This window comes from Schistosoma haematobium, chromosome 2 (genome assembly GCF_000699445.3).
Source record: "Schistosoma haematobium chromosome 2, whole genome shotgun sequence".
In the NCBI taxonomy this organism is placed as follows: Eukaryota; Metazoa; Platyhelminthes; class Trematoda; order Strigeidida; family Schistosomatidae; genus Schistosoma; species Schistosoma haematobium.
Genome location: NC_067197.1, coordinates 10,446,387 through 10,473,395, shown reverse-complemented (window position 1 = coordinate 10,473,395; position 27,009 = coordinate 10,446,387). Strand labels below are relative to the sequence as shown.

Below are 27,009 nucleotides of genomic sequence, written 5' to 3'. Positions count from 1 at the left end.
GACAAGAATCATTAATATATTGATTAAAGTCTATAGCATCCAAATACTGGATTCACAGAAAACTTATTTATGTCAAAGGTATAGCTGAAAGTCGAGTTTATGAACATCTATTTAGCCACTGCCATCTAATAAAACAGCATATTTGATAAAAGATTTCCCAGTGGATTCAAAATGTAATATCTTTTGCTGTTAATTTCATTATCATCAAACATGGTTAGAAATGAACGAGAAGGTTAACACTGAAATCATTCAATAGGTTATATAAATCAGAATGTTGGAAATATGATATTAATTGTGTTTCTTTTTACAGTCACACATCATACCTGAAGTGTCACGTTTTACTTTGTCAAGTTCAATACAAACTCATTCACTCATTATAGACGGAAGAACAAGTAAAGTTTGATGTTCGGTGTCTATAATTCTCTGAATAAGAAATAATCAGCAACAAATGGTAAATATGACCCAGGATAAACAAGAACTTAACAAGCGTTTATATAGTTACAAATATAATAAATGACACATTAATTATTATAAGAATGGGAGTTTGTGGAGATTGTAGTAATGTGAATATTTGAGTTCATGAGTCTACTTAAGCTTGATCATCCGTGAAAACCTGTGAGCACCAGACGCCATTTCTTCCTAGTATGGGACTCCTCAGTAGTACGCACCCACAATCCCGACCCGTAGGATTCGAACCCAGGACCTTCGATCTCGCGCGCGAATGCTTGAATGAACATATTAACTATGCATATAAGTGTAACCTAGGAGGTGGTAGGCCATTTTACAAAAGTTTTTGTTTTAGTTATTATTATTTAAAGTGAATCGCCTATTTTAACAAATTAGAATATTTGTTTATATAAATCTTAATTGTTTTGAAGTATTTGAAATAGGTCCTGGGTTTGAATTCCGCGGGGTGGAGTCGTGGATGCGCACTGCTGAGGAGTCCCATACTGGGACGAGACGGCCGTCCAGTACTTACAGGTTTTCCATGGTGGTCTAGCTTCAATTGACTCATGATTTCAATCAGTGTATTTAAAATAGATGAGGAATATCAGAATAGAGAATTAGAAACGTTTAAATATCTAGGCCATTCAAATTTAAACAATTTATCTATTTCAGGAATTTAATATTACTTGTTCAGTTTTATATAGATCATTCAAAAAGAATTCAACAACATTACCTGGCATGTCTAAGAAATGGCGCGATAAGAAGTTCAATAATCGAACACCTTGTGAAAACAGGTCACTCAATCAAGACGGACTCTGAGTTTTAAGTCATCTACAAGGTAAGTGGAAGTCTTCCAAAGGCAGTTATATTGCATCTTCTTAATATTGCCGAAGCAATAACCATACATATGGGAGGACCTGTATTATGTATGTAAAAGAGATTGGTATAACCTCTTCTTCTATCATGGTTTTAATGTCTATAGCATTTTTTCTTCATATTCTTCTTCCTTTACAGCCATCTAATTCCTCTTCTATCTCCTCTTTAAACCTTATACCCCTAACTTGTTTATTTCTGTTTCTCTGATCATTCTGATTACATTTCATCTCAATTTCAACATTTTATCTTATTATTCTAAGCCATCCTTTCCCCATGATAATTTCCTTATCTATCGTTATGATGAGAATTCAAACCCTTAACAATAAAACGATCATTAGTTTTCTCGTTCAAAAAGATTTTTTAATACCTTTCTTTATTCTACCACATCGTTACCATGCTTAACAGAAGTTTACTATCACTACTATTTTAATTATTATTATTCAGAAAAATAAGTTTATATGTTTGTGATTGTACAACTTTTAAAATGAATTCGCCGAAAAGGGAACTCTTTGGTGGATCAATCTTATTTTATGTAAAATATTGAAATATTTATAGCATGTTTAGAAACACCATGTACTAAAATTTATGTCAGTTAGATTTTAAGAAATGTTAGTCTGATTCTTTTTATTAATACTGATAAGACAATGTGATTATTAACAGAGATCAAGATTATATTTTATACACCTACTTAGTCAGAAAGGGTACTTAGCTACACTTTATGTAATTTTATAGCTATAGACTATCCACAAAATCAGTTTATAGCCTCAATTTCGGATCATCTAAAGATTGTGTAATAGCACTTAAATTACATTTCATCAGAGTATACAACATTTATAGCTGAACTTAAAATAACTTAAAACATTACAAATAACAACATTGATTCTTTGCAAAACTGACTTTACACCAACCTTCGAAAGAAATACCCACACACTGGATATGCATTAGGGTATAATAAAGTAACCATACTTCCCTCCTCCATAATATTAATTGTATTTTAAAACTCGGTACCTTAATAAAACATTTGAGTAAATCTTCATATTTTTTAACAAACTCAAAACAGAAGTTCATACAAACTTTGCTACGATTAGATAAATGTTCGTTTGTTTCCATATGGAAGATTTCCTACGTTGAGATTTAGATAATCCAATGACTCTAAATATGAAAGCACGTTAATCAAACTCTGATTCGCTCATATCGACGACCATCTAAAACCATTCACGTTTTGAATAATACTAACCAGTTAAATTTAAGTTAAGAAAAACATCTTGTAATTACTATATGATTTATAGCAAATTTTGAAACGAGCTAGTAGTCCAGTTCTCAACCAAATGAATAGTTTAGCATAATAAAAGTTGATAAACATTAAATGAGGGTATATCATCTTTCATTCTCTCGAGAAATGAAACTGAATTTCAAAAGCCTAGTTTTAATAAGAAAAATGTCATCATACTGAATCATATTAATATCAAATATAGCATGATTTTCAATGTAACTTGTAGTATAATACAAATTTTATTGCTGAGACTAGAATTTGTGGATGACCTTTGAGCGACGCTCGACGAACCTTGACAGTGTCCACTTAATAACCAGGACCATATGAGGGTTACAAATCGGTGTGAGGAATTAGAATTATAATTTACAGTTTTCATCACGAACTGACATCAGCTATAATGCCAAAAATCTATTTATCCAAATGGATGAGTGAGTTTCGCGCCAAAATCCGAGAACTGTTAACTTATACGTGATTAGTTCGTCTATAAATTATAGTCTCGCCATTTTATGAAAAGTAATCTAATCAAAATCTATGGTAATTAACCTTGATGAAAATATACGAGGACAAATTTATACTTTGAGCAAAATAATCTCAGCCTGTCAGTCAGTCAGCTAGAACTTACGACCAGGCACATATATAAATCGTTCCAAGTTGCCACACCTCATCAACACAACAAGATGAACACGAAGTTCATAGAAGTAGTTAATTTAATGGTAGTATTATATAAAAGAAAGATTGTGTATAAAGATATAATACACGAGGAAAGAATTAGTTCGGAAAAATAAAGATATAGAGCAAAGTAGTCTGAATAATAAGAATTGGTTTATATTACTATTTGTTAATTTATTATCACGTAGCCAATTCGATCAAAAGTCACAATCACTATTAAGCAAATATAAACATAAAGTTATCAATGAAATATTCGCCAGTATTATACTTACCTGTCTTAATAATTCAGTTTGAGAAAAATCCTCCATTCTAGCAGCTTCTAATACCCATACTTTAGCTCCACGCCATCTGTTGCCTATATCCGTTGTCAATGTCATTGTATTCATCATTGATGGCAGAATTAATCTACTACCAATATTTCCATTATAATTGTTAAATGAATTCATTGTAATAAAATGATTATTATATACTGCTGAAGTAAACTCCACAGTAGCATCAGTTTCAATACTTAAAATAAATGATAATCCAACACTGATAGTGAACAGAAAAGTATAAAATACCCGAAAACATAAATAGATCATAATACAAACTTTTTGAGGACATGTTAAACGAGCTAATTGAGATTGTGAACTTGTCCTATGATAATTATTTAATAAAGTTGTAGAATAAGCTGAAAATGATGAATAACGTTTCTGTTGTGCTTCATTATTTGACATATAATTTGTTGAATTATGAATAAGATTGTCTGTATGGAATTTATTAGATCCTTGACATATTTTTAAAATGGTATATATAGTTAAAAGTATAATATAAGAAAGACCAATAATTAAACATGTAATCACAAATGGTAAATGCATTTTATCAGCACTTAATGAGTCTATATGATTTGGTAAAGATTCTTTTAACATAATCGTATTATTATGATAAGTATTTATGGATTTTGACAATGGAATATTGTTTTGTGCATTCAGTAATGTACTTAATAAATAATCAGTAAAACAATCTTTAATATGAATTATTAATAATACTGATTGAAATAAATGAGTAGATACAATTGGAAATTGAATATATTCAATATTCAATTGAATTTGAAATGATATTTCTTTCTTTTTATTAGAATAGTTTGTAATGAAATCAAATTGATCATTTAATAGAATTAAATCTTTTTCATATAAAATATGTTGTGGATCAATTGGGATCAAACTATTAGTTTTCTTTAAATTTGATAATGATTTCAATGATTCAGTATATAATTTCAAATGAATATATGTTGATTTATGTGTAGTAGTTGAGCCTTGATAACAACAATAACAAAAATAATTAAAGTTATTTAGTATATGATTATAGAGATAATAATTGTTTAAATAATTCTTAATGATTATTCACATTACAGATTACAATTATCCTCATACTGTTTTCCTATTGGTTGGATGAATAAGCCCTTCAATTACTACAATTTCATTGGTCAATATAAATATATATATAAGAAACTGGAAATTTTGTCTGTATTCTGAATGGTTACTCGTTATGGATTATATATATTATAATGTTATGTCTCATCTTTTTAGCAGATATCATATTTACCATCATAGTTGTAATATTTTTTTTATGATCTTGATCTTTATCTTTAAATCAAATCTCTCTGTGTGGGAGCACGACACACACACACATACACACATAGACTGTGGTATTTTATTTTCTATAGAAATCTTTTAATGATTATTAAAAGTTCTAATATAAAACTACTTCTGTCCATCCCACCTTAGTAATAAAATTATTTATTCTATGCATATGACTAAGAAACAGGAAAACAAGAAAATTGGAGAATAGAAATTTTCATTAACATGTCTTTTTTATGAGATTTTTTTTGTCAGATGGAATGACTGTGGAAAATACAAAGAAACAAACTAAGATAACGGTTTGTACAAATTGATTATCGATTACAGAACAATTTTTCTCTATTCCTTTTTGTTAATATCATACCTGAACAGTACTTTCTTGTGTTCATTATTAGAAAGTATAGCTTTAAGTAGTCAGATAAAAAAAACAAAGTATTAAAGAATTAGAAACGTAGAAAAATAAAAGGAAAATGTTTAAGTTAAACAGCGCTCCGGAAAATGTATACCAAATAGATGACATTATTGTTGGAATAAAATTAAGGGAAATGAATAAATAAATGAAATGTATGAATTGCATGATGAGATTAAGATCACCATTTATGGAATTGTAAAATTGAACTATTAGGATTAAGCTTACACTGTGATGAATTAGTAAAGAATTACAGTAATCGGATCTAGAATTTAAGCTGTATGATGGACTAGTCGAAGTTCTGGTTATTAATAATTTTTTTATTAATATTTAGGGTAGGTAGCTTCTAATTCCTTGTTTGTAATTCCGGTTACACCAAACTTACTTTTACCTAGATAGCCAGATAGGTTAATTGTCACTAACGTAAAGGCAATGTGATTCAAAGCCGAGTTTAGTAACAGGTACTCAAGTGAACCACAAAGATGAAGCTTTCTGTAATAGATATTGTTCACTTAATATATATTTTAGATATAAAATATTAAGTTGTCACAATACAGCTCTAAATATCTTAAATAAACTCATTTTGTCACCAATTTCTAATTAAAGATATCAAGTTAATATCGATCACCATTACTTCACAGTACATCATGGAAATGTTGACTATTTAGTATGGAAATAGATTTTAACAGATCGTATGGTAATATTCAAATATCACTATCTTCCGTTAAGGCTAATAAATTATACAAAGAAAACTTCTCTATCTTTATGTTTCGTAATGCTACAAAGGGAATTTGATAACTTTACAGATTATTGATTAGTTTAATGTAGGCATGAACAAATTTTATCTAGGTAATCATTAAGAATGAAAGACCAATATTTAGAAATGACTTTACTTCGACAGTATAATGATTGCTCAGAAGATATGATCTCCACATGATGTAAAAATTTTCATTTTGTTATTCTTGTAAGATCTTCAGTATATGGGAATAGGATGAAACTATTATCTTGTTCTCCTTGTTTACCAGTGGTTGTCAAGCTAAAGCTTATTTGTGATATAAATTTTACTTCATTAAGAATGGAACTTAGAAATGTTTGATTTAGGAAATAATTCCTAGTGTATATAACAAAGAATGATATTCAATTTATGGGGGAGAAAATGAGTAATTTAACATAACAGTTTCATAAGTCAGAAATAAAAAGAACACGACATCAAAGCAATTTTATTTTACACCTAAAGACATTTAATAAACAGGCAACGATATATATATAGTATATCTATATAGTATTGAACTTCCACTTTGGTTGGTTTATTCATTAAAACGTATGTGCATTATTTGTCAAACGGAATTACTCGATAAAATATTCACATATTTGGAGTGTTGACTGGTAAGATGATTATATGCTTCACATTATGTCTACCTATTAAGTTGTTCTCAGTCTCATTGTATGGATTTCTCTGGTATCAGGCCGTAGGCGTGTGTTGTCGTGTATGTGTATCCTTCATAAGAGTCTCGAACTCATATAAAATGAATATTAAGTTTTCTATGAGTAAAGATAGTTTTCAGTTGATGTTATTTCGTTATGAAAAATATATTCAAATTCAATATAAAATGAGATTAGTTAGTATTTTAACCAAAAGTCCTATAGTTAACTCTAACCTACTCATTGGATTAAACTAAATCACTTACTAATCAATAATAGCATATGTAATAAATAAATTCATGAGTCATTTGAAGCTAGAACACTATGGGAAACCTAGAAGTACTGGACGGTCATTTCATCCTAGTATGGGATTCCTCAGCAATGTACATCTACTATCATGCCCCGCGAGATTCGAACTCAGGACCTACCATTCTCGCAAACGAGCGCTTAAACTTTAGATCACTAAGATAGTCGGCATCTAACAGTGTTAATGTCTAACTTCAACCAATCCACAAAACCCCTCTCTAATAATAAAATATAATATGAAAAAAAGAAATTGTAACAGTTTTAGAATATCTAGTCTTTTCTATTAATGAACTTCTTTCTTAAACAGTAGTGAAAAGGTGGAATATATCCATTTATATAAATATTCTTTATAACATGTTAACGGTAAAATTCTCTGTCAGATGGTGAAAAAATAAACAAACAAAATTAAGTCGAATAATTTGTCAATATTTTCCAATTATTTCACAATTGATTTACCTTACCCTAGATTATAGTTACTTATTTATATTTTCTAATGTCAAAAGATACTGGCAACTATAAAAATTTATTGACAAAACAATAAATTCAATCATGTTTAAAAAAATATATTCTCAGAATCAATAAAAATGTTATCGTCAATATATGTGAATGAAAAAACATTCGACGAAATCAGAAAATCTGGAAGCCCTGGACAGCCGTTTCGTCCTACTTTGGGACTACTCATCGGTGCGCATCCGCGATCCCGCCCACGAGATTCAAATCAAGGCCTTCAGTCACCCACGCGAACGCTTGTGATGGCCGGTATTCGATATAATCCTTAAACTTCATACACAGTCCGTCTTGATAACCGTCCTATATAACGCCCTAACAGTATGTTAATCAGAAGGCGAATACGAAGCGTTGATTCCGTTTATTACGGGACCACACACAGATATCCAAAATTACAGGTGCGTCAAACAAGCATGAATAAGTTGTGCAGAAAGACAAGCAGGTAAGCGAGCGAGCGAGTGAGTGAGTCAGCGAATATGAGTACGAGTAAGCGAGTACAATTAAGCGAGAGAGAGAGCAATGAACATGAATAACATGGACATATATATACATAGTGAAATGAATGAATCATCAAATCAAGTAAGCACTTAATAGTAAGGCTAGCAACGTGAATAAATGTGTAGCCAGTAAGCAATGCTGAAGCATACATATTCATAAATTCGCAACAATAATAAAGATACAATGATATAGATAAGTTGTTGTTGTACGGATAACTCAGTTCGTTAATAAGTTAACAAAATGACTTAGTCGAAATATTTGTGAACAAACTCAATTTCACGTGAGCTGTTATACGCTTAACCTACTAGATCACTGAGTCGAAATCGAACAGTGTTAATGGTTAACCTCAACCAATCCGCGAAATTGCCCGACCATCTTTCATTGTACTAAGCAGATACCTGTCACTACCCGAAGTGGATTAGCTTTACTGGTTGTGGCTTCTCACTAGAACTCCGAGAATTCTCTCACGAAGCTAGTCACTAGTGAGTGGGTGAGCACTGATGAGGAGTCTCACAATAGGACGAAACAGTCTTCCAGTGTTTCCAGGTTTTCAATGGTGGCCTAACATCAATCGGTTCATGGTCTTAATCAAAACTTAATAATTTCTACAACCCTATACTGATAAAATCAGAAAAATAGAAAATTGATTACAATAAAATAGTTAATTGAAATCTATGCACAAACTGTTAGGCTCTCCCAAAAAATTACTTAGGGAATAAACATCAACTACATTAGTAGAACTGACCAAATGAATTTCAATTTTATGTATATTTTCAAAATGCGTACGGTGAAATGCATAGTTTGTTCAGATTTAAGATTCCATAATTAATTCTCAACCTCTCTTCTCGTTAATCATTGATATTCGATATTGGGAGGTTTGTGTAAGAAAAAAAATTGAGGAAATATCTGTGTTTACTAATGAATTTGTACTATCTCTAAAGTTATTTATCTTAAAATGACAATAATTAGTCTGTATTTTAGTTTTTATAATGATGAAATAGTTATGTTGTGTTATAGTTTTGTCCATAGTTATTGTACGGATATATTATTATGATAATAAAACTGACAATATGCATGATCTTAGTCCTTACAAAGATATAAATCAGTGGAGAAAATCGATGCTTAATTTCATAGATCGACTGATTTTTTTTTAATTTTTAACTTGTTTAAGAAGAATTCCTATTACTTTTCCCAGAGAGTTTTCAGTGAAACTGATTTCATAATTCATTCAAACATATTTTTGTACAGCAGAAGGTAAATTATCCATAACGAGAGAATACTAGAAAAATCATGAAATGCTAATTAGTTTTTCTATTGTACAGATAAATAACGTTTCATATCACTAATTATTCAGTTATTAACACATACACAAGGGAAAAAGAGAGATCCTAAAATATAGAACAAAGTGCATTAACGAAATCACGCTTGATGGAGAAGCTCTGAAAGATGTAGAATCTTTCACATACCTGGGAAGCATCATCGATGAACAAGGAGTATCAGATGAAGACGTAAAGGTAAGGATTGAAAAAGCAAGGGTCGCATTCCTACAGTTAAAGAACACATGAAACTCAAAACAACTTTCAACCAATATCAAAGTCACAATCTTCAATACGAACGTCAAGGCAGTTCTACTGTATGGAGCTGAAACTTGGAGAACTAATACAACCATCATCAAAAAGTTACAAGTATTTATAAATAGTGGTCTACGCAAGATACTCAGCATCTATTGGCCGGATACCATCAGTAAAAGCCTTCTGTAGGAGAGAACAAACCAGCTTCCAGCTGAAGAAGAAATTAGGAAAAGACAATGGAAATTGATAGGACATACATTATGGAAATCATCAAACTACATCACGAGGCATGCTCTAACTTGGAATTCTGAAGGGAAGCGAGAAAGAGAAAGGCCAAAGAACACAATATGTCGGGAAATATAATCAGATATGAAAAGGATGAATTACAACTGGAAAGAGCTGGAAAGTATTGCCCAGGACAGGGTTGGATGGAGAATGCTGGTGAGCGGCCTATGCTCTTTCACGAGAAGTAACAGGCGTAAGTAAATAAATAATACTTAGAAAAAGTAGTTTTTTACGTTTGATAATTGTCTGTAAAATGTTTATCAATGATTTAAAGTATCATCAAACTAAACGATTCATAAAATGATATTTTAATTGATGTTACAGTTAGTTGTACACATAATGATAGAGATCATAATCATTATTACTATTATTATTGTCAGAATAGAAGAAACGTAATCGAAATGTCAAAAAAATAAAAAAATATATATATTTGCTTTTTATGAAATATAATATCATTTTTATTGCAAGTGTTTTGGATGAGATAAAACGATGCACAACACATTCGTGGAATGATGTTATGAAATAGTATGTTCCAAATTAATAAATATTATATATAAGCATCCCGAAGCGTAAATTGTTTCAATCACAGATGTCAATAAAAGGAAGACTGTTATTCATTGAGATAGAAGAATGAAGTCTCGATTTTTTATTACTTTTTGAAGTAATGCTTGATGATACCAGTGAATAGTAAAAAGAATTGAAATAATAGAAATGAACATAAGGAATTCAGAAATACTTTGATATTTTCTTTCAGTATTCAAATACAGACTATTACATAGTATTGGTCAAATATATTGGCGATGGATTATGAATATATTTTTGTTTGTCAGTTTAGTATTTCAAAAATTAAATTATTACATAGTTACTTATTACGCCTCGTGGTGGAGCATAGACTAACAACCAGCGTTCTCCATCCAACTCTGTCCTAGGCAGTTCTTTCCAGTTGCTATTCATTCTTTTCATGTCGCCTTCCAAATCCCCACGTAGTATGTTCTCTGGCCTCTCTGTTCTTCGTTGCCCTTCAGGATTACAAGTTAAAGCTTGGGTCGTGATGCTATTTGGTGATTTCCTCAATGTGTAGCCTATCCACTTCTAACGTCTTTTCCTAATTTCCTCTTCAGATGGAAGTTGGTTTATTGCTGATGATATCCGGTTATCGGACATTGAGTAACTTGTATAAACAACTGTTAATAAATATTTGTAACTTTTGATGATGGTTGTAGTAGTTCTCCAAGTTTTAGTACCGTACATTACAGCTATCTTGACGTTCGTATTGAAGATTCTGACTTTGGAATTGGTTGACAGTGTGTGTGAGTCAACTCTCATTTTAATCAAGTGTTGGTCAATATTTATAGTCACACAAAAATAAGCTACAATCATGTGATGAGTAGGATAAGTGTACACAAATACGCTCGTTAAAAATGATCAAGGTCGATATGCGATTTAAAAACAAGGTGAAAACGCGACTCAAGAAAAATGGATAAATTGGACTGTTAAGACGCTATAATAAGTTATATGGGCTTGGCATAGTAACCTACACTAAAATATATGTTCATAACGATGTGTACCACTCTGAACCTTCGATTCTATTAGCTCACAAACTCAAAATCAATAATACTTTCAGCGAATGCATTACTGTAAATTATTAAATTAGAAATATAAATCATTTTGATTTCAACTTTATTGTTCAAATTTCGAAATACCTTTTACGTAACCTAACTATATTTTAAATTTGATCGCTAATGAACCTTTATCTGGGTGGTTTTGAGTAATCCTATATTTCATAGACATAGATATCCACAGCTTTCTGATTCACAAATTACTATTATTTTTTTAAACTGAAGTAAATAATAAGAGTTTCTAGAATACATTCAATTTCATTCATCTAGTTCACATAAGTCTTACACCAGCTTGAATAGATAAGCATAAAGTAGGGCATTATTATTATGATGAGAAATCAACGGTGAGACGATAAATTGTGAGGGACATTTGAGCGACGTCAGACTGACCTTGAGAGTGTCCAATTAATAACCAAGACCAAATGAGGGTTATAAATCTGTGTGAGGAATAGAAATTATGATTTACAGTTGTTGATTAAGGTTGGAAATTAGATTTAAGGTTTTCATCAGCTATAATGCCAAAACTCTATCCGAATGAATGAGTGAATTTCGCTCAGAAATCCGAGACCTGTTATCTTATGTATGTGACTGGTTGCTCCATAAATTATAATCTCGCCAATTTAACAACTATACTTTAGAAATTAAATCATTATATGTGTGTAAATTCAATGTTTTCTAACAGGAAATAATTACTGAAATTCAATATTTAAAAAGACATTAAAAATATTAAAACTTACTTAGACTATTCATAAATTAAGATAATAGATTATAATTTTGTTAATAATTAACGATGAACCATGGAAAACTAGATTAATGTGAGTGTAGCAGATCAATTTATGATTTGATATCATAGTATTCTTCACTATAACACTTAGTTAAGTTAAGCACCATCTAACCAACTAATGTCAGTATGAAAGTTGGGACAATATGACAAATAGATAAAACAAAGAATTGTAATAAATGTGAAAAATCAATAGATCAGATGATGTAATTTTTCTTATACTTTAACTATTATTTACATTACCAAGTGAATTTAAATTCACCCCATTGCACAAGCAAGTGGCTATCAGGACTCAATAGCTGAGTGAATAACGCGATGACGTTTGAAGCGAATGGTACTTGGTTCAAGTCCCAGAGTGAACATCAACTCTGAGATGCAGGTACATCCAGCTGAAGAGTCCCAAACAGGACGAAACGCGCGTCCTGGATTCCACTGCTAGCCATATCGAGGCATACGCACAGTATGTACATATGCCAATAACAGACTGATCAATTGCAGTCTTAGACCTCAATGGGAAGATACAAGCCAAACAATACCAAGGGAATTTAATCGTTGATATTTACAAAAATGTCCTTAATAAAATTAACTGCTCATATGTCTATGAATATAATTCATTGATATTAATATTCAATGTTTGATGTCATATTATTGATCCATCAGTGATTATTTAACTCTTTGGAGCACATTCATATGCTTTTGTTCATAGGAAGGAATAATAATTAATTTATAAATTGTATAGTTAATAATTCTATAGTTGTTAAATGATAACACTTCTGATTATCAAACAGTATAAAAGATTTCTGATTAGGTAACTATGCTTTTTTTAAGTAACTAAAACGTACTTAAAGCCTAATTCATCAGCGTATTTCTGAAATTAGAAAGTTCATTTTAAAAAAAACCTATCCGTAGTTAAGAAACTATTTACGGATTATTCATGTAGGGTTTTCTAATATATCAGAAGGAGTTTTATGGATATTACAGTAATTTTAAGAGTTGGGATCATGAGTCAATTAAAGCTAGACCAACATGGATAACTGCATTTATTTGACGGCTGTTTTGTCCTACTGTAGAACTTCTCAGCAGTGCTGATCCACAATTCCACCTCACAAGATTTGAACTCAGGACCAATCAGTTTCGCGCACGAACGCTTAACCACTGGACCACTGAAACAGTCGACATCCAACAGTGTTAATGTCTAACTTCAACTAATCCGTGAAATTGAGTGACACATCCACCATTGTCATCAGTGAGTTACTATCTCACAACAGACCCGGTCGAACTCCACTGGTCACTGCTTTTTACTAGAACTCCAGGAAATACCTCTTGAAGCAAGTCATTAGCGAGCGTATGATGGCTATTATCAGATATGGATTTTCCGGATATTATAGTAATTTTATTATATATATATCTGATATATTCAAAAACCCATAATAATAATGTCTCAAAATGGAACAGTCCGGTTATTCATTGATTTCGATTTATAAATTATTCTCTGTTCGATGTCAATCCGTAAATAAACACTATATTGATTAAGCGTGCTTAACATCTTAGAATTATTGGTTTTTAATATGCGTTAAATGAATTATCACCATGCGTAAATTACAACTAACAGCTTCTGCTTCATTTAAACTATATATATATATATATATATATATATATATATATATATATATATATATATAGACATTTAAAGACTAGTACTGTCAATGTAAATATCGATTTTCTCATTTCATTTCGTTCTTCTTTTATTTTCTTTCTTTTTCTACTGTCATGGATACTAACTAATTGTTAGTGTACTTTTTTCTCCTTAATGAAACAATCTTAATCATTCATCCATATTTCATTCATAAATTCTTCTCATTTTTATTTCATATTTTTCGAGAGATCTTCTTTTCCAATTGATTTAATGCATCTTTTTAAAGATTGTATTTCGCTTTGTTAAGATTATTAATTTTATTCATTTATACATTTTTACATACATTCATATCCATATAGATATATGTCTCTATATAAACACCAATCACCAAGGAAATAATTTTATTCCATTTAAAATGATACAGAACAATTTAATTAATTTTTTAAAATGATCAATTTTTATGTTTTTATCCCACTGATTAATTTATATTCATTTATATTTATATTTTGGCAATACATTATTATTATTGTTTCCATCTTGTTTTCCTACATCCCCCCTATCTTCCTCCATCCCTCCCTCTCTTAAAATGAGAAAAAATAATTATGAAGATACATCTGATAGTTAACAAGGATAGAATACTTTGAAAGTTTTTTTTTTAGAATAATCAATTATATATTCCTTTTTCATATTTTTTTTTGGCTTAATTCTTAAAGTGTTATTTTCCACTTATTTATTTCGTATTTTATTTATTCCGACAATAATCATTTAGGTTGTGTTCTTCTTTTTTGTTTATCATGTATATATATATATATACAAACATAAAGTGTAATAAATGTTCTAAGGAACTTTGTCTACCAATTCGTTCTTTATACATCTACTTTATATTATTGTGTACTACATAGTAAGTAATGATTGTATGATGAAAGAAGGAAGGGATATAAATTTATACCAGGTGGTAGAAGATTTGATTATTACTATTATTATTATTATCACTCAGCATGAATAAATTTTGTTTTATAAAGGTGGTCTATGAAAATTAATTCATTTGAAAATAATTTATTGATGAAATATGGATTAAGTATAGAAAATATCTAATGAAAGTTAAATAGTATCTATATGTTGTTTAAGAATTTTCATCAACTAACTGGCATAATTGTAAAATAAATAAATATATATAGAATGGTTAGTTAACCATAGAAAATATGAATCAAACATGTAGTTGTTTGAGTTGACAAATTTTAAAGTCAAACATTAAAGGTTCAGCTGTAGTCAAATAATTTTAACTGTAAAATATAAATTTACAAACCTTTACTTTCACAACTAACTAACGGATGAGATAAGTATTTGGATGTATTTCATTAGATCGAACTTTTGTGATAGTTCATTTACATCTGTTGCACCTTGTGGAGGAGCATAGTCTCTGTATTTCTCACATTTGCTGAGATCTCCTTCTTTGATATCTTGCTGAGGTGTCATTTATTCTAGTCTGTTGTCACTTGTTCTTCCTCTCAAATGTTCTTGAATAAGACGTAAAGCATACTTGCAGTTACTACTATGTCTGACTTAAGTGCTTCGGTTGGTATATTATGAGGTCCTGCCGTTTCCTACTGTTGGTTTATCTGTTGGCCATGTTGATTTCTTCCGTCGTTAGTGTAGTGACATTTATAGGAAGGTCTGTGTGTGTTGCTTCGATGTCCGGGAGGTTCAGTGGAGCTGATTTATTCAGGAGTTACTCAAAGTGTTCTACCCACCTGTTCCTCTGTTCTTGAACCTCATTGTTTGGTTTGCCTACTTTGCTCTTGACTGGTCAATGTTTTACAGTATTTTCCTGCTAGCTTCTTCGTTGTGTCATACAGCTGTCTAATATTTCCTTCGCCTGCAGCTTTTTCCGCCGTCGTTGTAATTTTTTAACATATTTCTGCTAGTAGGCTCTAATCCTCCTTTTCACTTACCTGTTTGCATCTGTGTATTTAGCTTACACCTTGACTTCCACTTTTCACGTCCGGATGTTGTTAACTGCTGTTTTTTTATCGTCGTTTCTTGAATATGGTGTAGGGTTTCGATAGAAATCCATTTCTTATGATGATGCTTCTTGTGACCAAGCACCGCCTGAGACGTTGAATTTAATGCTTCTGTGACCACTTTTCAGTTGTTCTCAACAATTGTTTCCTCTTATTTGAGTGGATATAAATATGATCTATCTGGTTCTGTGCAGCGTGATCTGGTGAGGCCCATGTGGGTTTGCATATGCGTTTGTGTGGAATTATTGTGCCACCTATAATCATTTCATTGAATGCACATAAATTTGCAAATCTTTCAACATTCTTGTTTTTTTCTTCCCAGTCGTCCCATGATATCTTCGTATCTGGTGTTGTCCATTCCGACTTCACTTTTTGTTTTCCCATCACGATGTTTAGGTCATTTTCTGGTCATTTCTCTACGGTCGACCTCAACCATTCGTAAAACTGATCATTATCGTCGTCGCTGCTATCATCGGTGAGTGCATAGAACTGGATAACATTCATTGTGATTCCCTCCTTTTTTGTGAAGGATGCTTTGACGATTCTGAATTCATGAGATTCTCATCCAATAAGTGCTTTTCGTGTCTGTTTGGATAACATTAGATAAACAGTCTTTTCGTCCTGACTATGGTTCAACAGCATCACTTCCGAATCTAACTTTCATGTCCAGGTTAGGTCCAATGTATTTCAGTTATGCCAAGAACCGTAAAGTTTTATCTCCTCAATTCCGTAACTATTTCATTAACCCTCCCAGTTTTCCACATTTTCTGGATATACCATGTACCTATGTTAATTGTTGCTATGGTTGCTAGAAAAGGCATCAGCCTTTTGATTTTCAAGGAATCTCGACTTTCACCATGAGGCATCATGATTCTCCTAAATAAAATTTTTCAAGTCGGAAGGCAGAGTAGAAATGGTTTCGATTGATTTTCCTGGTTAGCGTACTTTTAGTAATGTTGGTTACTGCGGGATAGGACTGCTGACCCCATGCTCAATCTTGCTCCTTTATACGACCTTGGAACCAGTAGTAACTCTTGTAAATCTATAGGCGGAGTTTTTCATGAGATGCCCTCTTTGAATTGAATATCTATGTATCAAATATATCTTCGTTAGATTAAAATTTTGTCACCAGATTTTTCGGAGGAATTCTAATTCATTGAATGGGTATATTGATTCAATCAAAAAATTAACTTTGATTTTATTTAAATAATCTAGCAGTATGACTATTGACTAACAGTATTTGCTGACGTATATACATTAAAGTAAATTAATACTTAAAAAAAACTATTTCCCTTCACTAGTAACAAAGGGAAAATAATATTAGTTTAGGAGGCAATTGGAAAGAAGTGATACAATCAAGGAAATTGTCAATGGTTGAATAATCTTGTATAAATGTTTAGTCACTGAAAACAAATGATATATATATATATATATATATATATAATAATTAAAAACCTTCAGTTATGTCTCCTGAAGATATAACAGATTATGTTTCATTTATAATGGTGGTACATTGATAAAACTGATTTCTCTACAGCGCTTCTGATTTAGAATATTCAGTATTTAACTGGATGATGAATTGTCAATCAATTGACTTATATTTGGTACTAAAGACTTCAGCTATCTCGGTTTCATAATGTTTTTCCATATGATTTAGTATGATCACGTATATTAAGTGATAAATAATGGAGTGAGAAAATAATACTGAAAATTTCTTTTGACAGGATGAAAAGAAAATATATGTTGCTATTTCAAAATTTATTCGTGAATATCTTCGTTAATAGTGAAACCACAGAGAACATCTGTAAAAAAGGAATTCCTTTGATAAAAATGTTTGGATAGTTTCATTTCAGTAATTTCTCAAATTCTTAATTTCATATTCAACAAACACATATTACTGATTGAAATCATGAGTCAATTGAAGCTAGACCACCATGAAAAACCTGGAAGCACTGGACGCCCGTTTCGTCCTAGTATGGGACTCCTCAGCAGTGAGCATCAACGATCCCGCACCCCGCGAAATTCGAACCCAGGACCTATCAGTCTCGCGCCAGGTGCTTAATCAACTAGATCACTGAGCTGGCATCCCACGTTGTTAATATCTGACTTCAACCAATCCACGAAGTTGCGCCACTGTACATATTACATAATTAAAGTATGTTATGTAAGACTAATCTAATAAGTTCTTTTCTTTAAAACAATTCATCCTTAAATTAAATATTCATTGGTTCTAACAAATTTAGATTGTGATAGAGTTTTGTTGTCTGATCTAGATGGTTTAGTTGTAGAGTTTTCATTGTCCTTCTGAACGACATCATCGGCATAAGCTGCAAGTAGAAAACTTAGATTGCATTGTTTAAACAATCTATTCCAATCATTAATAATTTCTCATTGTTGAACACTTTTACTATAAATGTGTATTACCAAATTATTTTCTCATGATTAGTCAGATAGCTTCGTTTATTTTTCTTTTTTAACATCTTTAATGACACTTTTCGTAAATAATTTACCAAGTGGAATGACTAAACATTATGTTAAATTGAATGGAATAATATAGACCAAACTTGAAGAGAGAGGAAAACAATAAATGACCTCGAAAAATATGTTTAGATACACATTTATCTTGAAGAGGCTGATTGAAAGAAAAGTAAATTAGTTTTCTAACTTATTTCTGTCACTTCCCTAGATGTGTTTCCTATACTTTACTCAAATCCAATCTTCATCATTCTCTTCATTTTTAATAGATGAGTGAATAACTCAAGTTTTCCTATACTTGATAATGACAATATGTTATTATTATTATTAATACAGATATTCTGTCGTAATCTAGTTGTTGTTGTTATTGTTGTGGTTGTTGTTGTTGTAAACACATCATTGTTGTAAAATTCCTTTGAGAGTTAACAAATATAAAAATCAGAATGAATTTTGTGGAGATTTTAGGAAATTCCACAGGTTGAAATCATGAGTCAGTTGACCACCATTGAAAACCTGGAAGCACTGGAGTTCTAGTGAGAAGCCGTCACCAGTGGAGTTCAACCAGGTCTGTTGTGAGATATCAACTCACTGAAGACAATGGTGTTCGGTGGCGCAACTTCATGGATTGGTTGAAGTTAGACATTAACACCGTTGGATGCCGGTTCAGTGGTCTAAGGGTTAAGTGCTCGCGCGCGAAGCCGGCAGGTCCTGGGTTCGAATCCCGCGGGGGGCGGGTTCATGGATGCGCACTGCTGAGGAGTCCCATACTACGACAAAACGGCCGTCCAGTGCTTCCAGGTTTTCCATGGTGGTCTAGCTTCAACTGACTCATGATTTCAACCTGTGAAATATAAAAATGACTATTATCGAAAATCAATAATAATAATAATAATAATAATAATAATAATAATAATAATAACTAAAAACAGTCAACTCAGGAAGAAACTGATTTAATTTCCAACCATTTCAATTAATGATTTCATCATTCTAGAGAGATTTTTTTTTCTTTGCAAAATAAAACCAAATTGATTATATAATAGTTATTTATTATTTAAAAATTAGGGTTAAATCATAATCTTGATTATGTAATTGCTACACAATAATAAGTTTAATCGATCTTATGGAAAGAACCAGAAGAAATCAAAGTTCGTAAGAGAGATTTTAATTTCTATTCAGTTGTTTGATATTATGAAGTCTAATTGATGTATGATGAAATAATGATGGTCTGTTTGAATTATCAACAATTTTATGTAATAGATATTTGAGTATATGTAATGTTAACCGGGTCTGTTGTGAGATAGTGTCGCTCAATTTCGTGAATTAGTTGAAGTAAGACATCAACAACATTGGAAACTGACCGGCTCATTTGTCTAGTGGTTAAGCCCTCTCGTGTGAGACTGATAGGTCCTGGGTTCAAATCTCGCGGGCGGGGTCGTGGATGCACACTGCTGAGGAGTACCACAATAGGATGAAACGGCCGTTAAAGGCTTCCAGGTTTTTCATGTTGGTCTACCTTCAATTGACTTATGATCTCAACCATTGAAATTACTATAACATCCACTAAAAATGCCCTTCTGATATTAATGTTAATATCATTAGTAGATTATTTTTTTATCATACATTTCAAGTAATTTTATGTGGGATTTTGTAATCCATATCGACATGTTAATTAGACCACCTCTTTTTTACATGACTTTAATCAATAATGAAATTCTTATAGCTGTCATGAGAAACTACTAAATTTGAAAGTAATAAAGTTTGCATTAGCAACATTTGGTTAGTTTTTAATTAAAAACCTTATTGAATATAAACAGTAGAAAACCTTTCATAGCTAAGACGAAACTAAAACCTAAAAAAAATGAAACTCAAGATACTTAGTGGAATACCAATCATGCTATTAAAAGTAAAAATAGATGGTGGTTAGCGGTGGAATACAGGACATACGTTTCGTTCCATTTGGTACTTGTTAGCTGGATGTACTTGCATTGCAGTGTTGACGTTCACTCTGGGACACGGACCCAATACCGTTCATTTCAAACGACATTACAACATCCTAAATATCAATGAGAAGATTCAAACAAACCATGGAAAATGAATTTTAACTTCACCCCATTGCACAAGCTACTGACTATCAGGACTCAGAAGCCAAGTGGATAACGTGATGGCGTTTGAAGCAAACGGTAGTGGATTCGAGTCCCAGAGTGAATATCAACACTGAGACGCAAGTGCATCCAGCTGACGAGTACCAAATAGGACGAAACACACGTCCTGTATTCCACCGCTAGCCACCATCCATCTTTGTTTATAATGCTGGTGATTTAAGGCAATATCAAGGCAATCCGTACAGGATGCATAAATACCAATATGAGACTGAATAATTGCAGTCCTGAACATCGATGGAAATTTTCAAATACACCATACAAAATAAATTTAAAAAACATTCTAGGTTTCTAACCACCTATTTTATTCTGAGGATGAATATTTCAACTCAGAATGTAGTCAAACTATAAAATTATTTTTGGTGGTTAAGAATTGAAAATCACTGGTATAAATTGTATTTTACTGGTCAAAGTGAAATTACATTATGAACAATGCATACTCCTGTTGAAAAGTAATTTAAACTACACCGAAAAAAAATTTAGTAGTATCCAATTGACTACCGATTGCTATGCATGGTGATATCATGAGCATATATAATTGTTTTAAGAAGTTTAAACACATGAGTTTTATATTCCTGAATCTACTTTTTTACATCCTGTAGATTTACAGTTTATACCTCATGTAGAAAGTTGTCCAAGAAAATGACCATTTAAAAATTTGGTCTTTAATTTACTATTTCGTTAAAATCATTTATTGAGCTTTGTATTGAATACATTATGTGGACTGTTATTTACATCGGATCTATCGAAACTCATTTTTATAGGTATAAATCAATAAGATTTGGGTTTGATTTTTCGAACATTTTGAAATTTAGATCCATTGTCTTAAATATCAAGTATTTTTGAATAGAAAATGTAAATGCTTGTGGAGACAATATTTATCATAACTTTCATATTAACTGTTATTTGACTAAAGAAGCCATGGGATCATTCAATTTAGCTTCAAGAATATAAATTATAATGTCAAAATCATTTAACTATGTTAACATTGAAATGATAAATTATAGACTATAACAAAGTCATATACCAGTAAAAAATTCATTTTGATATCATGTGAGGATTTCCTATTCATCATTGGATGAAACTAATCAAAATAAAAGTGATCCGGTTCATAAATTTTCTACTGTTAATTGGATATAATGAAATGAACATAGAACAAATCATCTAGATATCGAAGTGCAGTTAGCAAACAACAGAGTTGGTTTCGAACTTACTAGATTTAAGAGCACATTGGTTAACATCTTCTAACAATACGAAAATATTAAATATGCCATCAAATCCAAACTCAGAGAACAACATCAAAACGCTATACATAAGCAAGTCAGACAAAGGCTATGGGCTAGTTCTAATGAACAAGACAGATTACATTGATAAGATGAACTCATTTTTGAATAACCTGACTAAATTCCAAAACTCATTGACCTTAGGTATATAAATATTGGAGCGGAGAATCAACTGACTAATACGCCTAAAGAATTGAACAATAAAGGAATAATTACTCAAACCATTCATGATTCCATTAAATCCATGGAATTGAACACAGAACAATTCTATGGTTTACCCAAAGTCCACAAGTCAAATATGTCTCTTCGTTCAGTTTCAGATGTGTATAATTCACCACACCATCGAACTGGAAAGTAGTTAGTTTGAATTCTGGATCTCTTACACAAATTCGTCAGCAGAAGCGTCAAAAATGTTATTCATTTCATTTCCAAGGCGCAACATGAGAATTCAATTATGAAATGGATGATATCTATAGATATTGCTTCCTTGTTTACCAATGTACTATTAACTTGAAAAACAAATAGGCATCAAAGTTTCCGCAGTTAATTTCATAGAATTACTTTCTAAATTTACAATGAACGTTCATTTCATCCCTAATGATACATATTATAAATAAATTGATGGAATAGCTAAAGGTTAATCCTATCCCTGCTGATTATTTTTGGCAAAACTAGAGAAACAAATCCTTCAAGAAGGTTATTGATAAGCTTGACTTTTATTGCCGTTACAGTGATGACACTTTCTTCATCGTTGATCAGAATATTGGAAAATAAGAACTCTTGAAGCAATTTAACAATATACACTTAGCAGTCAGATTTACGTGTGAAGAGGAACTTAACAATAAATCACATTTTCTTGACATTTTGTTAAACAGAAATGAAAATGGTGCGGTGTTTGCTAATTATGTTGACAGGCATAAGTAGTTCGTAACACCAATCGGAAGTGGAAGCTCCGTCAGCAGAAGGCTAAGAAGATCAAGTTGTAGAGAACAAAAAGAAAAATAAAATGCATCGCGAATGGGAAGAATCACACAGAATGTTAAGAACATATGACGGAAACTCGCAAATGAAGTATTCATTGTATAGTTCTCGTATTTCACCAAGAAATTCTTTAATTTTGTATTGAAATACATTGATTGTCCCCAACTTTTATTTTCGTTTATTACAATAGTTCTGTCAATAAAAGGTTCTTCAGCAAGCCAGTACACACATTTCTTGAGCTTTATACCCATTTATGAAAAGAAGAACCTGGTTAAATATCTTGCAAGTAGAGCTTGGAAGATATACTAAAACGACATTACAAGCAAGAAACTAGGGTTCATTCGTAATATGTTTATTTAGACGGGTTATCTATAAGGTTTTCTGAAGAAACATTTGCAAGTAATGAACATGAAGACAGTGACATCAGCGGCTAGTAAGAAACCTGTCTTTCAACGGAGATATAGCTAGTGATGCACGACGAGATAGACTGAATAAAGTAATGAAGGGGACGTCTAATGCAGATAATCTCCATTTATCTCCTTTCAAACCATTTAAAGTAACGTACTGCATAAGTACTAGTTCTTGCGCGCGAAAACAGTAAGTCCTGGGTCCGAATCCCGCAGGGGGCGAGATCGTGGATGCGCACTGCTGAGGAGTCCCACAATAGGACGGAACGGCCGTCCAGTGCTTCCAGGTTTTCTATGGTGGCCTAGCTTCAACTGACTCATGATCTTAACTATTGAAATTACTATAATATCCACAAAACCCATCTGATATTAATTTTATAATGTAAATGAATGTTATTTCAGTGTTTACTTATTCATTTCATTGACCTAATTCCTATTATGATACATGGATTTAAGCCCATGTTATTCTTTTCACGACTGGTACACCTGTCATCGCACTACCAATTTGTACTATATACTTATTACGTTTATTTACGTAATCCTATTCCACTGTTATCACTGAGTCATAAACTGCATTGATTTGTTTAATAATTTCGTTTAAGCATACAAATATTACTGAATATTACAGTAAAGCCTGATGAAAATCTAATTGACAACAATATTGTTCTCCTATATATATTTCTTTAATTCTATTTTTAATCAGAACAAAACTTTCCCCCTTTTTTTCTTATTTCTCAATCATTTTGCAAATTTTCTAGCATTACAAAATGACAAGCATTTCAATACCATAATGAATATAATAGTGCCTCGTTGTTTTTGAGAAATTATTCATGCAGGATACTATCTCGGTAGTATAGTTGGAATTCCATTTGAATGCATAGATTCTTTAATGGAATACTTCATTTTAACTCTATATTAAGAGTGCTTTAATGATGAAGTTGATGAGATTATCACGCAATGAACATATATTTATGGGAAACAGAATGTAGTTGAACAGACGACTGATTGAAATATTAAAGAAAAAACATTTGAGAAAATTTTAAAAGACAGATGCATGAAAATAAAAAGTTTGTTTTACTTGATTGAATACTTATTTCATTGAAATCATAAACAAATCAATGTTAGATCACAATTGTAAACCTGGAAGTACTACGCGATCATTTGGTCCTAGTACGGGATTCCTCAGCAACCATATTGAACAGTTAGTTCATGATTTCAATGAAATTCAACAATCTCCATAACTTCAAACTCAATACTTATTATTAAGTAATTTTTTGCTAATTTATTAAAGTACTTGAGAATTCGTAGAGTCAATTTTTGTCTTGGTTAATGTTGGGGATTTTAGATCTTCAGAACTCACTTGGTAAGTACCTTAATTTTGTAATTTTATTTTGAAAATTTGAATATCTTTGTTTTCGCGCCAAAAACGCTCTTTTCACCTTCAAGTCGTATTTCCCACTTAGGAGAATCCTTAATGCTATTGGTTCGTTTTATTTTTTAGTATGCTATTTTGTAGCGCTTCCCAAGGACAATGTTATACTGTATATACGTTTGATTTGTGTCAGATTTTATTGCTCGTGCCTCTGGATACTTGCAGAATTTACTTCCCCCGTTCCAAAATTTCGACTTCTCTCTATAGTTAGTAGGGCCGGGACGCCTCAGAATATCTAGCTTATTGGTCATTGGTCACAAAGTTTTTGTTCCGTTCGGAGAAAGATGAACTCGTAATCGTTTCAAACATAGCAGTTAACTAGTTTCAGCCAAAGACACCAAATAATAATTTTTATTAAAATTTACATTGTTTATTAACCAAATAAAAGTACATTTTACTTAAACGTACTTTTAATTTAATCGTGGATAACATTTTATCCGTCATTTAGAATAAATTGTTCAAATTCTAGGTTGTAATTCTAATACTTATCATTTGCTATGAGTATGAGGATTAATGTAGATTGCAGTAATTTCACAGTTGAATTCACTAGTCGATCTAAGTTAGACTACCACTGAAAACCTGAAAGAACTGGGCGGTCCTTTAGTCGTAGTATGAGGAGCTATAATCAGTTTTGTTCAGTTTGTGTAGGTTATGAGACAGTTGTGCACTTCAAACATTTGATGATGGGTTGCGCAAAAACAGTTGGACCGATTGACCTTAACGTTTATATGGAATGCTATGCAAAATTTGGTTAATCGATTTGATAATGAAATTTATATCATCTTTATGCACTACAGTTTAAAAATGTAAGGTACTGGATATATGATGTACGATTATTAGTGTTTTTAATTGAGACCTAAAGTTGAGTAGATATATCTAACAGTTTTCTATGAAAAATCAATAAATTTATTGTAATGAGTTATATGTTCCCATGTTATAGTCACCAACTTCATTTAAAAAGAAAATATTCAGATGGAAAAGTGTGTAGAAACTTCTTACTTAGGAAAAGCAAGAGTAAGATATCAAGTCATAGAAAATCTTCCGATAAACTCGAGTAATCACTTTCATAGTGGTAATAAATAACTACGAAACAGGTGACGACATCATATTTATGTTCTCTTAGCTGGATAGTTTAGTTCATCTAGACAACATCATAATTTCCTGATACTGTGATCAAGTTTCAATATATGGACATTTCGAAAGTGACCATATTTATTAGTCAATAAGCAAAGGTACTAACAAGTGCAATGAATAATCAAAGCAAAATTACAGAAATCAATCACAATGATCATGGATAAAAATCAACCAAGTTTCATGTTAACAGAACAATCTGTTAATCAGTTGTGGAGATCCTAATAGTTTACTTCTTTTTAAAATTAAGACACTTAAAGATAATAAAAACATGATAATTCAACCAACCAGCTCAGAGAACACAACTCCTTCAATAGTTAATTAATACAATGGTTTGATTAATTAGTCGAGACTGGTATGTGTCATGTCCAATACTTAGTTCTGAATGAGTGCTGTTAGTTGCCATTTTGTTATATGACGATTAATTCAATTGACTCGTGATCTCAACTAATGAAATTACTATAATATTCACAAACCCTCTTCTGATATTATTCAGCATGTGCTCACTAATGACTTGCTTCAAGAGGTATTTCCTGAAGTTCTTGTAAGAAACAGTGACCAGTGGATTTCAACCTGGTCTGTTGTGAGATAGTAACTCACTGATGACAATGGTGGATGTGTCACTCAATTCCACGGATTAGTTGAAGTTAAACATTAACACTGTTGGATGCCGACTGTTTCAGTGGTCTATTGGTTAAGTGTTCGTGCGCGACATTGATATGTCCTGGGTTCAAATCTCGCGAGACGGGGTCGTGGATGCACACTGCTGAGGAGTGCCACAATAGGACGAAACGGCCATCCAGTGCTATCAGGTTTCCAATGTTGCTCTAACTACAATTGACTCGTGATCTCAACTAATGAGATTAATTTAATGTAAATTTCCTGATATTTATTCACACTCGTACTCATCTCTGTTTATATCATCTATATATAACTTATCTATTAGTTTCGCTAACTCTTTACTTTGCATCAAGCAAAAGTTTCTAAACATGATGAACATGGTGTATAGTGTAAATGTTTTATTGAAGATTCATGAGAATGTCATTTATAAGTTCCAGAAATATTTCAAGTTTAATATGACTGAAATTCCAAACTTAACCCATCGACAATATTGAATCAAAGTAATTACTTTAAATTTGATAAAGCAGTTGGATATTAATTAAATTGTTACTATTTTTATAGTTTGAAGAATTTTCATTAAA

At 31.6% G+C, this 27,009-nt stretch overlaps 1 protein-coding gene across 1 annotated transcript in view; it reads right to left on the bottom strand.

Moving 5' to 3' along the window:
• Positions 1-27,009, bottom strand: part of MS3_00006174 (uncharacterized protein) — a gene marked incomplete at its 5' end in the record, with an annotated part of 262,766 nt that overhangs the window by 72,190 nt on the left and 163,567 nt on the right. The window contains one exon of the mRNA XM_051214293.1: positions 3,538-4,559. Coding sequence (XP_051067446.1) covers positions 3,538-4,559 — 1,022 coding nt within the window. The remainder of the gene's footprint in view (positions 1-3,537; positions 4,560-27,009) is intronic.